Raw genomic sequence first — 16,748 nt, 5'->3', positions numbered from 1 at the left:
TATGAATGTAATGAAGAAACAGTACTAAGACTATGTTCTTAACTCTTTTGCACCTTAATAATACCATCAGGGCACTCTTTCTGTTCACATATAGATCTTGTATTAGCAGTGGAGCAGCTGCAAAATTTATTGTTAATTAATTTATTGTTTGCTAAGAGAGTTTACAATCACTTTCAGAACACTGTTATTTTTTAAATGTTTTATTTTATTTATTTTTAGAGAGAGGGCAAGGGAGGGGAAAAAGAGAGGGACAGAAGCATTGATCAACTGCCTCTCATGTGCCTCCAACCAGGGACCTAGCCTGCAAGCTAGGCATGTGTCTTGACTGGGAATCAAACTGATGACATTTTGGTTACTAAGATAATGCAGGATAATGCCCAACCCACTGAGTCACACCAGTCAGGGCCAAAACATTATTTTTTAAATGAGGATTGTAAGTGGGACAAATGAAGCAAAGTCTTTTCATAGCCCTCGAGATACAAATCTTCATGCAACATAGAAATGTAATCAAATAAAATTAAAATTAAAAATACTAACAATTCATATTAATAATCAATAATCAGTGGTAGAGGTGTTTAGTTTTCTGCCACAATTTCAATCCAGAATTAGTTTCTAAAGTAAAATACATGAAAAATTAAAGACTCATTTAAATCTTAATGTAAAAAATATAAAATAGTTTTAATTCTTTATAACTTTTTGTAAAAATTATGCAAATGTATTGGTATAGATTATTTGAGGGATGAAATCTGGTTCCTATGTTAGCTTCCCAGACAAATTTAAAGAAAGGCATCTTGGCATTAGTTTGCTTCTGCTCTAAGTGGGTTCTTTACATTTTATTTGAATTAAATTGCAAAGTAATTGTTTATCTATAAATTAGTATAAAGTAAAAAACTGGTAAATAAAAATAGTAAATATAGATAATCTGAAAGAATACTGTTAAGACATTTCTCCCACACCGTAACGGTGGTATAAAACATGAAGATGACGCTTGATGGGATCCACAATAAAGTAAGAAAATGTCTGTTCATGACTCTTTGTCGAAGGGTAGCATAAACCAACAGAATCCTGAAAAAGATAAATTTAAAATTACTTAGTATACAACCTAATTTAAATAATGATCAACATATTTAACTAGTATATTTTCTGTTAAAATGTCACAAAACATATCAAATCTTGATAATAAATTCGCAGTTAACTAACTTTTTAAAATATCGAGATCTGGAACTTCCAGGTAAGATGGAGGCATAGATAGACACACTGTGCCTCCTCACACAACCAAAATGAGGACAACAAAAATTCAGAAACAAAAGAAACAACCAGAACTGATAGAAAAGCTGAACTGTATGGAAGTCTGACAACCAAGAAGTTAAAATAGACACATTCATCCAGACCGGTCGGAGGGGCGGAGTCAGGCATCTGGGAGGGAAGGGGTCGAGGCAAAAAAAAGAAAGCGGTGGCTTGTGGACCCCAGGCAGGCAAGACAGCAGCAGGCGGACCCTGGGCTTGCAGGTGGCGGCTGGCAGACCCTGGGCACAAGGTGGCAGCAGGCAGACCCAGCGAGGCGTGCAAGGCGGCTGGTGGACCAGGCAGTCCCACATTCCAGCACAGATAAACCAGTCGTAACTGGGGAGTGAAACAGACCGTGCAACCCAGGGTCCCAACTCAGAGAAATAAAGCCTCAAATCATCAATTGAAAACACCTGTGGGGATTCTCACAGGAGAGTTGGTCGGAGAAACCCACAGGGTCCATGAATGTACACAGGCCCACCCACCTGGGAATCAGCACCCAGTTTGCTTGGGGGAAGTGGTGGAAGAAACTGAAATGCGACAGAGAGAAGCAAGCGCCATTGTTCCCTCTCTGACCCCTGCCCCACATACAGCATCACAACCCAGAGACTGGGTTGACCCGCCCTGGTGAACACCTAAGGCTCTGCCCCTCAATATGTAACAGGTACAACAAGACAAAAAAAATGGCCCAAATGAAAGCACAGATCAAAGCTCCAGAAGAAACACAACTAACCAATGAACAGATAGCGAACCTATCAGATGCATGGTTCAAAGCATTGGTGATCAGGATGCTCACAGAATTGGTTGAATTTGGTCACAAATTAGATGAAAAAATGAAGGCTATGCTGAGTGAAATAAAGGAAAATATACAGGGAACCAATAGTAATGGGGAGAAAACTGGGACTCAAATCAATGGAGTGGAATAGAAGGAAGAAAGAAACAACCAAACACAAAAGAATGAAGAAACGAGAATTCAAAAAAATGAGGAGAGGCTTAGGAACCACTAGGACATCTTTAAATGTCCCAACATCCGAATTATAGGGGTACCAGAAGGAGAAGAGGAAGAGTAACAAGTGGAAAAGTTATTTGAACTAATAATAAAGGAGAACTTCCCCAATCTGGCACAGGAAATAGGCTTCCAGGAAATCCAGGAAGCTCAGAGAGTCCTAAAGAAGTTGTACCCAAGAAGGAATACACCAAGGCACATCATCATTATATTAGCCAAGATTAAAATGAAGGAGAGAATTCTAGAAGCAGCAAGAGATAAGGGGACAGTTATTTACAAAAGACTTCCCATCAGACTGTCAGCTGATTTCTCAAAAGAGACCTTACAGGCAAGAAGGGGCTGGAAAGAAGTATTCTAAGTCATGAAAGGCAAGGACCTATATCCAAGATTGCTCTATCCAGCAAAGCTTTCATTTGGAATGAAAGGGCAGATAAAGTGCTTCTCAGATAAGGTCAAGTTCAATGTGTTTATCATCACCAAGCCCTTATTATATAAAATGTTAAAGGGACTTATCTAAGAAAAAGAAGATAAAAACATGTATAGCAAAATGACAGCAAACTCACAATTATTAACAACCATACATAAAACAAAAACAAGCTAAGCAAACAACTAGAACAGGAACTGAACCACAGAAATGCAGATCACATGGTTAGCAACAGGGGAGTGGGAGGAGGAGAGGGCAGAAAAGGTACAGAGAATAAGTAGCATAGATGGTAGGTAGAAAATAGACAAGGGGAGGGCAAGGATAGTAGAAGAAACGTAGAAGCTAAAGAACTTATGACACATGGACATGAACTAAAGGGGGGAATGTGGGTGGGAGGCGGTGTGCAGGGTGGAGGGGGATGAACGCAGGAAAATGGGACAACTGTAATAGCATAATCAATAAAATATATTTAAAAAAATAAAAAATATCAGCACAGTCTACTATGCGAACAAAACATATGTATAGTATAACACAAACATGCATAATTCTTTACCTATGGAATTCATAGGAAAATCTCATCTTTTAAAAAAGTGCTTATAAAGTGCTAATATTGTAAAAAATATATATTTTGCCATTTTCTTCTGTCTTAGCTTTCTTTTAAAATGTGGTCCATATGTACTAAGAGGGACTATGTTTCTTTTGTTTATCAGCCAAAAGTACCTAGACCAGCACAGAAGCTAACAAACAGTAAATAATAAATACTGAACTAATTAAATGAAGATACTTAGCAAGTGTCATTTGTGCCAATAATCTTTTTTTAAAACTATTATTTTTTAACTGTTTTCACTTTTTAAATTTTATTTATTTTTCGAGACAGGGGAGGAAGGGAGAAAGAGGGAGAGAAACACTGACTGGTTGCCCCTTGCACGCCTCTACCTGGGGACCTGGCCCACAATCCAGGCAGGTGCCCTGACTGGGAATGGAACCTGTGACATTTTGTTCCTAGGGACTCCCAAACTAGCGGGTTTACTGCATCCAGAGCTGAACTGGGGTTTCCCTCCTGGTTTCAGCTACTACTGATTATCATGGGCTTGCTTAACTCAAGTGGCTCTTCAGGGAGCAACAAGATGGTTCCCATTCAGGCTAACAGGTCTTGGCCTAACAGAGGAATAGGGCACTGAGGAACAATCAAAAGGGAGTGTGTGAGCCCTGGCAAGTGTGGTTCAGCGGATTGAGAGCCGGCCTGGGAACCAAAGGGTCTCCAGTTTGATTCCCAGTCAGGGCACATGCCTGGGTTGCTGGCCAGATCCCTAGTGGGGAGCACGAGAGAGGCAACCATTTATTGATGTTTCTATCTCTTTCTCCTTCTTCCCTGCCCCTCGGTTTAAAAATAAATAAATAAAATCTTTTTTAAAAAAAGGAGCATTTGAATATTTGACTCTCAAATTGGCAAGTGACAGGGAATGTATAAAAATAAGCCTTAAGCTTTCCTTTGACCCCTATTATCTTTACTGATTTGGAGGAAAGAGGTTAAGGATAGAATAAATGGCCCCAATATCGACAAGAAAGTTGATTTTTTTTTTCCTGCCACATCCAGAGTTACCTGGGGTTCCTTGGCAGAGATGGGAATATGAGTATTCCCTGGGGCCAACCTGTTTCCTGGGCGGTCCTCGAGAGTAGCCATGACCTTGGATGATGACCCTTTTCCACTCCCTATCAGTTCTAGTGCCAGGGGTCAGACCTGATATTCTGCAAAGAGGACAGGGTCCTGGAGGTGCCTGAGTGCAGTTCTTTGCCCAGTGTCCAGGGTGCTTGCACTTATAACAGGTCTGATCCTTTTGCCCCGGGTTCTTTAAATATCATCATCTTTTTTCCTAGGCATAACACAGCCCTGTTTGCTAACTTCAGTTGTAACAATCCTGTTAGTAGCAAGTAATTAGTATCATTGGTAGCATATTTCCCCTCCACTTACATATGCTGTAACTTTAAAGATGAAAGAGGTAATTTGTATTTCCTTTGTTTGAGGATGCTTTCGAACACTAAAATAGAGAAGAAAGGTACATTTTAAATATTACAAGCATTGGAATTATACACTTAAAATACTGATACATTTTAGTATTCAGATGTTCTTAGTCATATACAGAGTCTGGCACAAATAATGCCCCTTTTTTATTACAAAATCATAAGTACGTGATTATGTAACATAATAATATTGCATTCAAGCACACCATATAACATTTTAGGTGAAATGTTCAAATTAAAACTATAAATTATTACACCCATATTACTACCCTACCAAACACTCAAGCAGGCCTTCTTTCTCTGCTGGACTCAGTATAACATGGAAATATATACCATCCAACTAAAGTGGTTCAGAAAGGATGGCATCTGCAGTTCCATTCAAGGATGATGTAAAGTCAACTAAGTTGAAATTGCAGAAAACTGAATTTTAGAAGGTTGAGGTCAGTCTGAGACTCAAATGATGAAATGACTCCCCAGCCAGAGACAATTATTGAAAAACAGGAATTGGTAAAAGTTAGATTGAAGTGTAGATAGCTGTAAAAGGTAGATAAATGAATAATAAACTATAGAATTACAGGACTTAAACACACATAGTTCTACCACCGATTTGTTCTTTCACTTTGGGCAAGATTAAGTGTTCTGAACCTCAATTTTCTCATATGTAAACAAGGCATACTGTGGTTCTTTCAAGGATTATAGGGGAATTAGGTGGGGTAATGTATATAAAAACTATGTTAAATTGTGCATTACTAAATTATATAATATTAAAAGCATTGTCTCTCAGTAGCTCTCTTTCCGTTACATTCCCCACAAAAGATTCCCTGTGGCAATACACAGTGGGGAAGCAAACTGAGGATGGAGAAAATAAGCTACAGATAGATACATATAAATATATACAGATAATGTTTATAATGCTTTATAACCTGCAAAATACCTTTAACAATTTACCTCATAAAGATTATACAATTCAATGAAGTAGACATTATTTTGCCACTTTTATAAACAGTAGGACTAGAAAAATTAAATGATATATTTAATATATTCCAACTAAAAGTGGTATTTCTAGGAACAGAACCTAGGTGACAAGAGCCCAGTTCTCTTTCTCCACACCTCACCTGTTTATCCTATACCTACATTCTATAAATAAATATGAATCAGGGATACTGGTCAGGTATGGAAGGTATAGGTTAAATTTAAAGGGAGATATCCCTCTTCTTCACTTTACCGGGTGAAAGCGTGTTTCTCCTTTAATACTTACATGAAAGTAATGGGGGATAGAGGTGAGGAGGAGGCAGAAAGAAGCTGGACTTTGTGGAAGGGCAAGGGTGTGTGTGTGTCTTTGAGCTTATGCACCTATTGGAGATGGACCGACCTAAGCTATCTCAGGGTTCAAGATTCTTAGGTAGCTTTTATCTCTAAAACATTTCATTCCAATTTAAAACCAGGAATCACATAAATTGATTTCCATATATTTCTATGACATGGGTTGAGGTCATTTTATTTCTCTAATGACCAAGACATACTTTTTAAAAGTTAAAGACATTTAAAATGCTGTGCTATAACCACTACATATAAAACATTTGTATATACTGACAATACCATCCAGATCAAAATACAGAACATATTTACAGCTACATCTAACTTAAGATAGTGATTTGGAGGTGTTTATATTGGTGTAAACTTATATAAAAGTTAATCAACCTATATGTGCACTATGATTTGTTCACTTTACTGTATGTAAATCACTCAATAAAATAAATTAAAAACTCTTATAAAATTTGTGCTTTTCAAATAAACTTAGAGGAAAATTAAGTATTTGATACTTAATTTAACAACCACTTAACACATATTAACATGTACCAAAGGTGTATTTCATAAAAAAAAACCCTATGATTTAGTGACTTCCGCCAAAATGGAGGCATAGGTGGAAGCACTTTGCCTTCTCACACAACCAAGTTTAAAACAACAAAGTTTTAGCAACAAAAACCGCAGCCAAACCACAGAAAATTGAACTACACGGAAGTCTGACAACAATTAACCCTTCAGCCAAACCAGTAAGAGGGGCAGAGCCAGCAGCAGAGCAGGGTCGGGCGGGAAAGATCCACCAGACCGACCCGGGTGCGCAACCCAGGTGCACGAGCAGCCGTGGGTGGATCCCAGGTGTGGAGAAGCAGGGGGGACCCACTGAGAGTGGACGGTGGTCACACATTCACACGCAGATAAACTGGTGAAGGAGCTAGCGGTGGTGAGACAGACTGCGCAGGCCCCAGCGGTGGAAAGCGGCAGAGAGAACTGCCATTGTCCCTCTCTGACCCCGCCCCCAACATACAGCATCACAAACCAGCGACCTGGGTGGCCCCTCTCTGACCACGCCCCCACATGTAGCATCACAATCCAGCGACCTGGGTAGTCCTGCCCTGGTGAACAACTAAGGCTCTGCTCCTCATATGTAACAGGCACAAACAGATAAAAATGTGACTCAAGAACAACTCAGAGCCCCAGAGCCAATAAATCTAAGCGATGAAGAAATAGCCAAACTTTCAGATGCACAGTTCAAAACACTGGTGATCAGGATGCTCACAGAACTGGTTGATTTTAGTCACAAATTAGAGGAACATATGAAGGCTAAACTAATTGAAATGAAGGGAAATACACAGGAAACCAATAGTAATGGAAAGGCAACTGGGACTCAGATCAAAGGAGTGGACCAGAAGGAGGAAAAAAATGACCACACAGAAAAGGATGAAGAAACAAGAATTCACAAAAATGAGGAGAGGCTTAGGAACCTCCAGGACATCTTTTTTTTTAATTCCTTTTTTTATTGATTATGCCATTACAGTTGTTCTATTCCCCCCTTCATTCCCCTCCACCCTACCCCTCCGTCTCCACCATTACCCCCCCCTTTAGTTTATGACCATGTGTCTCAAGTTCTTTAGATTCTATATTTCCCATACTATTCTTGCCCCCGCCATCAATTTTCTATCTACTGTCTATGCTACTTATTTTCTGTACCTTCTCTCCCCTTCTCCTCCTCCCACTCCCCTATTGCCAACCCTCCTTGAGATCTTCATTTCTATGTTTCTGCTCCTGATCTAGCTGTCCTCTTAGTTTGCTTTTATTTTAGGTGTGGTTGTTAATAACTGTGAGTTTGCTGTCCTTTCACTGTTCATGTTTTTTTTAACTTCTTTTTCTTAGATAAGTCCCTTTAACATTTCATATAATAAGGGCTTGGTGATGATGAACTCCTTGAATTTGATCTTATCTGAGAAGCACTTTATCTGCCCTTCCATTCTAAATGAAAGTTTTGCTGGATAGAGCAATCTTGGTAGGTCTTTGGATTTCATGACTTGGAATACTTCTTTCCAGCCCCTTCTTGCCTGTAAGGTCTCTTTTGAGAAATCAGCTGACAGTCTGATAGGAACTCCTTGGTAGGTGACTGTCCCCTTAGCTCTTGCTGCTTCTAGGATTCTCTCCTTCATTTTCATCTTGGCTAATGTAATGATGATGTGCCTTGGTGTGTTTCTTCTTGGGTCCAACTTCTTTGGGACTCTCTGAGCTTCCTGGATTTCCTGGAAGTCTATTTCCTTTGCCAGATTGGGGAAATTCTCCTTTATTATTTGTTCAAATAAGTTTTCCACTGGTGGCTGTTCCTTTCCCCCTTCTGGTACCCCTATCATTCGGATGTTGGAGCGTTTAAAGATGTCCTGGAGGTTTCTAAGACTCTCCTCATTTTTTTGAATTCTTGCTTCTTCACTCTTTTCTGTTTGGCCATTATTTGCTTTCTTCTGGTCCAATCCATTGATTTGAGTCCCAGTTTCCTTTTCATCGCTATTGGTTTCCTGTGCAATTCCATTCATTTCAATTAGTTTCGCCTTCATATGTTTGTCTAATTTGTGGCTATAATCAACCAGTTCTGTGAGGATCCTGATGACCAGTGTTTTAAACTGTGCGTCTGAGAGTTTTGCTATTTCTTCATCGCTTAGATTTATAGGCTCTGGGGCTTTGAGATCTTCTTGAGCCATTTTTGGTCTGTTCTCGCCCGTTAAGTATGAGTAGTGGAGCCTTGGACTCTCAGGTTGCTGGGTTGTGACGCTGCATGTGGGGGCGTGGTCAGAGCAGGGAAATGGCGACCTCCTCTGCTATTTCTCGCAGCTGGGTGAGGAGCAGAGCCTTAGGTGGTTCACCAGGGTGGGGCCACTCAGATTGCTGGGTTATGATGCTGCTGTATGTGGAGGCGGGGTCAGAGCAGGGAAATGGTGGCGCCTTGTGCTGCCGCTCGACGTGGGGCCTGCTCAGTCCCGTAGTCTCACCGCCCGCTCCCTTGCTTGTCTATCTGCGCAGGAAAGCGCGACCACAGTCAACCCGCAGCCCTGCTCCCTCGCTGTTTCCCCGTGGTCGCTCGCTGAGTTGCTTACTAGGTCCAACCCTGCACCTGGGTTCCGCGCGCCCACGTCTGTCTGACCGAGTTTTTCTGTGCAACCCCGCTCCTCCAGCTGCTGGTTTCACCCCTCTTACCGGTCAGGCTGAAGAATTTGTTGTTATCAGACTTCCGAAAAGTTCAATTTTCTGTGTTCTGGCTGTGTTTTCTGTTGCTAATATTTAGTTGTCTCTAAACTTGGTTGTGAGAGAAGGCACAGCGTTTCCACCTATGCCTCCATCTTGGCGGAAGTCCCTCCAGGACATCTTTAAATGTTCCAACATTCGAATTATAGGGGTACCAGAAGGGGAAGAGGAACAGCTACGAGTGGAAACCTTATTTGAACAAATAATAAAAGAGAATTTCCCCAATCTGGCAAAGGAAATAGACTTCCAGGAAATCCAGGAAGCTCAGAGAGTCCCAAAGAAGTTGGACCCAAGGAGGAACACACTAAGGCACATCATCATTACATTAGCCAAGATTAAGATGACGGAGAGAATCCTAGAAGCAACAAGAAATAAGGGGGCAGTCACCTACCAAAAAGTTCCCATCAGACTGTCAGCTGATTTCTCAAAAGAGACCTTACAGGCAAGAAGGGGCTGGAAAGAAGTATTCCAAGTCATGAAATCCAAAGACCTACATCCAAGATTGATCCATTCAGCAAAGCTTTCATTTAGAATGGAAGGGCAGATTAAGTGCTTCTCAGATAAGATCAAGTTCAAGGAGTTCATCATCACCAAGCCCTTATTATATGAAATGTTAAAGGGACTTACCTAGGAAAACGAAGATACAAAAGATGAACAGTGAAAGGACAGTAAACTCACAGTTATTAAGAACCACACCTAAAACAAAAGCAAACTAAGAGGACAGCTAGATCAGGAGCAGAACCATAGAAATGAAGGTCGCATGGAGGGTTAGCAACAGGGGAATGGGAGAAGGAGAAGGGGGGAGAAGGTACAGAGAATAAGTAGCATAGACAGTAGACAGAAAATAGATAGGGGGTAAGAACAGTAGGGGAAATATAGAATCTAAAGAACTTGAGACACGTGTTCATGAACTAAAGGAGGGAACGGTGGGGGAGGGGTGTGCAGGGTGGAGGGGAATGGAGGGGGGGAATAGAACAACTGTAATGGCATAATTAATAAAATATATTTGAAAAAGAAACTATGATTTACACAACAAAAGTTGGTTTCTAACAGAAATAAATAGTATTACTCCATTTTATTACCTCTGATCCTATATTACTATCACTTTAAAATATCTCATAATTTGTCTAAATTTTTATAGGTCAAGTACAGTATCACCTGTGTCATATCTCTTAAGAAAGAAAGAAAATGAAATGTAAAGTGATATTCATTAGTGACACCTCAGCTTTACTGCTAATCATTGCCTTGAATGAGATTTTTGACAATCACTAACTCAGTTTCCAGATAGGTTTTTAAGGATCCTGGGACATAATTTCCACATACTGCTTTTTAAAAGTGTCATTTTATTAATGGTCTAGAAATAAAATAATATAACAAATGGTTTCTTATTAATATCATTTGTGCTAATTTCTGAGGATCAGTCCCGTGTTGACTCTAAACTTGGTATATAGACTACTCTAAATAACTCTGCTCATTTTAAGAAATAAGAATCCCACTGCTTAATTAGCACCCTAAGTCCATAAGCTAAGCCTCTCAGTTCAAATAATAGAATTTCACATATGGGACAGATAAATAGTTTGGGAAACCTCTCCAAAAACTTTGACAAGTGCATCTGTTTAATGTCTAAAGTAAAAAAGACAGAGGCACCATTAATAACTGTAGAACTATCTGCATAGATATTTTTGAAATGTAATGAAACAGTTGATCATTTACTCTAATAAAAAGGGTCTAAAGTATTGCCTATGTTATTTAAGAAACCATATAACTTAAAAAGAAGGCATTTTCCAACACTTCAAAAAGGTGTATATTTTATAGAACTTGTAATAATGATAAAGGATAAAATATCTTTAAAATGTTTTTATCCTTTTGTTTGAGTCAGAGACTCCTAAAATCAGACTCTGTAATGTGTCCCCGACATCCATAAACATAAGAATGGGCTCCTTTGTCAGAATAGGTTAGTGATGAGGTTTATCTGTAAGGGCAGGTTAGATCCTGTAAAGCAGATACTGCATATATAAATGGGAAGATAGCAGATGTTTAAATGCTGTAAAAGAATCCAAAATTCAAGTAAAGAAACAGGAAAAATATTGTTCTTGATTAAATTAGCTTGTACACATAACTTAATTGGATATGTGGCTCACAGTTCTGAGATTATTAATGATACTCCAAGTTCTACCTATGTGTCCTCAACTTATATACTGAGGTCTGTCCAAAAAGTATCCAGCCATGTACTATGAAAAAGAGACATTTATTGAAGAAGATATAAGATACAAGAAACATTGTACATAGGACAATGATGCCTCAGTCCCCTTCAAATTAGGCACCTTGGGGTCTCAGTTCTTCCAATCACCATCAACTACCCTGTCGTATTTTCTTGAATCTCATTGATGGTCTGTCTGAAATCTCTTCCCTTTCAAAGTTGATTTTAGTTTTGGGAAAAGACAGAAGTTGCAGGTGTCAAACCTGGGGTGTAGTGGGGCTGAGTCATCTGAGTGATTGATGTTTTACCAGAAAACTCAGCACAAGACAAGATGCATGAGCAGGTGTGTTGTTTACTTTTGATGAAGCTGCCAATTACCAGTTGCCCATAGCTGCGGCCTTCTGAATCACCCGAATAGTTACCTTGGAGGAATGTTCAAGCTTAATGCAAAATTTGATGCAGATTCATTGCTCTACTTAATCAGTGATTTTGAATGTGATGGACACACAGTACACATGCTCACTCAACGGTGTCTACTGCCCCCACTGACTAGTACAGTGAAGTTGTCATTGTTCTTGCATGCACATTCCAGTCCACTCTCCTGGCTGCCAGGTTACATTAATGTTGTGCAACTTGTTATATTGACAATGCCCACACTTTTTCTGGACAGACCTCATATTACTTAATAACTGCTATATTAGCCCACCCTACATCTTTACCTTTACCAAGTGATACAGCATCCAATGCAAATCAGCCCAACTAGTATTAGAAAAGCCACAAGCAGTGCATGTGATAAGCAAACCAGTACAGCTCTTAAGGGATCCTGAGATAACTTATTCTATTTGATTGCTTTATGTTGGCATCTAAGCCACCTTAACCAAATATTTATTCTAATTATAATTTTCTACTGAAATTGCTCTGGAAAGATAATTTCATATCCCCTCCTTATTCAGCAAAAAAATCTTAATAATAAGCATGCTTAAGTGTGCATATGAGAGAAATATTTTTGGTTCTCAGAAAAAAAGTTATGCTATAATTGGGCTATGCTCTTTCTCCCCCAGCATGAGGACTTACAGTGCATCTCCCTTCAACTGGGAACAGATTGCCACCCTCTCTGCTGGTGCTCATGGACTCTATTTGAATCATCAAGACTTCCATGACTACTGACATTGACAATTTTCTCTTTTCAATTCCTGGAGTATTTATTAAAATATAAAGAGCTATAAACATTTACCTAGAATTAATTGAATGTTTGATTATATAAAAGTTTTACTTATAAAATATTTTACACAGTTATTTTACTATTATTTAATGTTAGTTTGTTGTAGTTTCCTTAAGGTTGAGGACTATCTGATGCTCCTCTTGTAGTCTTTTTAGAGTTTGGCAGAGTTCTGTGCACAATATTAACACTAGCTGGTTGCCTGTTTAAGTTATTCCATGGACACAATTCCTATTTGTCTGTAAGATGCCATGAATTTTGGTTACTCATTTAATGAGTGGCCATTACACTTTGAGTCATACTTTTTCTTAGCACCCAAAGAGTGTAAAAGAGAATCACAGGAGAGAATCCAGGAGAGGGAATGTTGGAGAAAGCAGAAGTTTCTTAAGTATTTAGGTTCTAAACTTACTTATATTTCAAGTATCTCCAAAAGAATTTCCTCCTGCACAGTACATGGTGGTGAGGAATTCCACAGGTTCATGCGGCCGATGAAGGACAACACACTTTGGTGGCAGTATGCGTGTGTGTATCTACGGTATAATGAGAAGAATCTATGGGGAGTGCTAGAAGTGCTCTTGTAAGTTTATGAGAGCTGCAAGTTCTAAGGACAAAATACTTTTGAGGTAGGTATGTATATGTTTTTTTCTGAAATTCTGTTACCAACATACCTCTTTCACCAATCTTTAATAATTTTTTTTTCATAAAAATCAGAGACCAGTTATAGAAATAGTTTTGTTTTTAAAACCATATGACAGGAATTAACTAAATAAAATAGCTAAATCAGGCAGTCTGCTGTATAGTTATATGACACATGGAATGGATAAGAGAATTGATGTATTGAGTGTAAGTAACAGTCAAGAGTTCAATAAGAAGCAAATTCTGTTGTTTTCCTAGTACAGCATATTTTATAACTAAACTCTGGGGTCATTTTTTTCACTTGTTCCTTTGCTTATAAAGATTATTCAATATCTTCATCACTGAAAAACCCAACCAAAGAACTTTCACGTCATTTAAAAGTATAAATAAAATGCATTAAAAATTTTTATGCTCATTTGATCTTCAAAAAGAAAAATAAAACTCTAGTAAAATGCCATATTTTCAGACCATAAGATGCACCCAGGTTTGAGAGGAAAATAGGAAAAAAATTTTGAAGCAAAAAATGTAGTAAAATATTTAATAACATAAAACATAATATTTTGCCAATATAAATGTAAAGCTAAATTTGGACCATAAAATGCATATCCCATTTCTCCCAAATTTGGCATCTTATAGTCTGAAAAATACGGTACACACAAAAAACCCTGGGATTTGGGATTAGTTTGCAAAAGTAAAGATTACATCTAGATGAAAATTCTTCCATCTCTTTAGAACAAAGGTAATATTTTTTCTACTATTAGTCAAGCAAATTCGAATACTCTGAGAGAATCTCATGTTTTCTTGAGATCTAAAAGGACACTGGTGTAATAAAAGAGGCCTGGAAGATGGCAGTTGCTAATGGGGAATGGAGCAGGTAGCAGGTCTGAATGAGGGAACAAGAGGAAGAGGCAGAAGAGTGAGAGGACTGAGCAATAAAAGAGGGCCAGGGAAATCTAGACATTCCCTAGCCTGGAAGAGGAGGAAGCTATAATAAGGCGGTCAGGGTGTGCCGTTTTTACACATTTGGGTTGCTAACAGGACCACAAAGGGATGCTGGGTAATCTCACCAAGGTTAAACTATTTACTCTATTAACCAGATGTTTACTTATTGTAATCTAGCAACATTACCTCACTAGATCCTTATAGATAAGCTTTGTTGTTTCCAGATATGGATTAAGTACATCCTCATATTGGCAAAGGGCTCCACCAAGGCAAAGATGTTTGAAAAGACAAAACAGGAACTCTTCTCTATCTGGTTGGCTGAAGATTTCATATTTTTCTGAGTCTTCCACTAGCAAAACCTATGTAAGATGACAAAATTTATCTTAATGTAATATAATTCAAAGTTCAAATTTTTGTTTTTGAAGTTTCAACATATATTTAAAAATAACCTTAGATCTATTTTAATAACCAATCCCGAGGCGATTGGAGAGCATGGTCTATGACATGTGCAACACTTGTTTTTATCCAATTTTATCATTAGAAACTGACCTTCTATGAAAAAAATAAATCTAAATCTAAATCTAAGTCTTCTCTTCTCTAACTAGAACATTATTTTATGTTCTAGTTTTTGTCTTTGGTAATTGTTTTAGTGCTATTGTAATTTAGTGTTGAGTCGCCTTAAATCTTATTTGGAAACAACAGGAGCATAAATAAGTGGAGAAATTTCTCCATCACATTAGGTCTATATAGTCTTTGCTTCTATGGAGGCTAAACACAACGGTCACTTTCTATCTAAGTCCTCTAACCTTAAAGTGTTTGGATCACTACTTTTCTTACCCCCCCAGTTACTCCATTTTTTAACTTATCAGTTAATTAGAGTCTCATAACCACCTCTCCTTTTCCTGCTCTCTAATAATATCACCTTACCCAACACCAATCTACATTAACCTTTGCTGTCTTGAGACTTTGCTACCACTTTCAGAAAACAATTTGACTAGGTCTGCTGTTGGGAATTTTCTTATAGCATTGGGAATTATAGGCAGTTAATTAATTTGTTCACTATGGTGAAAATGAACAGGTGATGAATGTATGTTATAACATATATTTCTTTTTAAAAATTGTTTATACCCCTCCTACTTTTAAAAAAGAGGATAAAAGAGATAACAATAAAATATAGATAAGAAAAAATAATAATAAAAACTGTTACCAAGAAACAAAATGGGAAAACAAATACACATAACTCTAAATGGAGGAAAGCTGTGTAAGTTGTACATACTTAACACTTCCCTATAGATAAAAGAGGAAAACATTAAGTTATACAGCAATCACTGTCTAGTGCAAGAAGTATACTTAATTATAAAAATTGATTAAGCTTAATGCGTTATTTACCCCAATCTCAAGTAAAAACCCAACACGAGATCATTATATGAGGCATTTTAAAACATAATAAACTCTATGGTATTGCCTATATACAGTTTACATATGACTTGACGAAAGTCAAAGTTCTATATAGTAAAGGATGGTAAGGGGAAGTGGTCCATAGTTTGCTGCCCTCTGGGTGTGCCACTTGCACATCTCCCATCTCTTCCTCCCTTCCCTTGTGTAGGGAATGATGTGATACTAAAGCCCAAGTTTGTGGCTACTTAAAGACCTGGCTTAATACAATTGTGACTAAAGCTCTTAAGAATGAATAGTTTAAATATATGTTGATGGAAAATGATTTGACTTTGGGTGGTGGGCACACAATGAAATATACAGATCTTATTAACCAATCTCACCCACTGAATTTAATTCACAAAAAAGAATGAGATACATTCATTCATTTCTTATGTTCATAATACATTTCTTATGAACACTCTCATATACTGAATTAATTAGGCTGTGCAATTTAAAAATTACAATAATTAGCCCTGGCTGGTGTGGCTCAGTGGATTGAGCGTGGGCTGTGAACCAGAGGGTTGCTGGTTCGGTTCCTGGTCAGGGCACATGCTTGGGGTGTGGGCCAAATCCCCCGGTGGGGGCCACATGAGAGGCAACCACACATTGATGTTTCTCTTCCTTTCTCCCTCCTTTCCTCTCTCTCAAAATATATAAATAATTTTAAATATTACAATAATTAGAAAAATTCGGGGATGAATGTTAAAACAGTAACATTCTATGGCTGATCACCCTCTCCATTCACATACAGATTTACTTATAGCACTAACAGATTTGTATGTAATGGCTAATGAGCCAAACTTCTGAGCTGCAGTCAGGAAGGAGGTTATTATCAGTACTTATGTTACACAGTATGCCAGTAGAATCTGTGTTGCTGCACAATGGGGGGCCCTTCTAATTTCAGGCTAAATCTGAAAGTTATTTATCTACTTTTCCAGCCAGAAAGCAACCAAGTTAAAACTTTCCATTGCCACAGTGGCAAAAAACATGAGCAAAACATACAGGCAGCTAG

The 16,748-nt window shown here is 38.3% G+C and overlaps 1 protein-coding gene across 1 annotated transcript in view; it reads right to left on the bottom strand.

Moving 5' to 3' along the window:
- Positions 1 to 224: 224 nt before the first annotated feature.
- CFAP300 (cilia and flagella associated protein 300) overlaps positions 225 to 16,748 on the bottom strand; it is a 36,656-nt gene continuing 20,132 nt past the window's right edge. The window contains exons 5-7 of the mRNA XM_037139790.2: positions 14,486 to 14,658; positions 4,690 to 4,756; positions 225 to 1,065 (exon numbers count right to left, since the gene is read on the bottom strand). Of these exons, the coding sequence (XP_036995685.1) occupies positions 937 to 1,065; positions 4,690 to 4,756; positions 14,486 to 14,658 (369 nt within the window). The 3' untranslated portion in view covers positions 225 to 936. The remainder of the gene's footprint in view (positions 1,066 to 4,689; positions 4,757 to 14,485; positions 14,659 to 16,748) is intronic.

The sequence above is a fragment of the Artibeus jamaicensis genome, unplaced genomic scaffold (genome assembly GCF_021234435.1).
Source record: "Artibeus jamaicensis isolate MK-2021 breed Jamaican fruit bat unplaced genomic scaffold, CSHL_Jam_final contig_585, whole genome shotgun sequence".
In the NCBI taxonomy this organism is placed as follows: Eukaryota; Metazoa; Chordata; class Mammalia; order Chiroptera; family Phyllostomidae; genus Artibeus; species Artibeus jamaicensis.
This window is presented reverse-complemented; position numbering and strand designations above follow the sequence as displayed.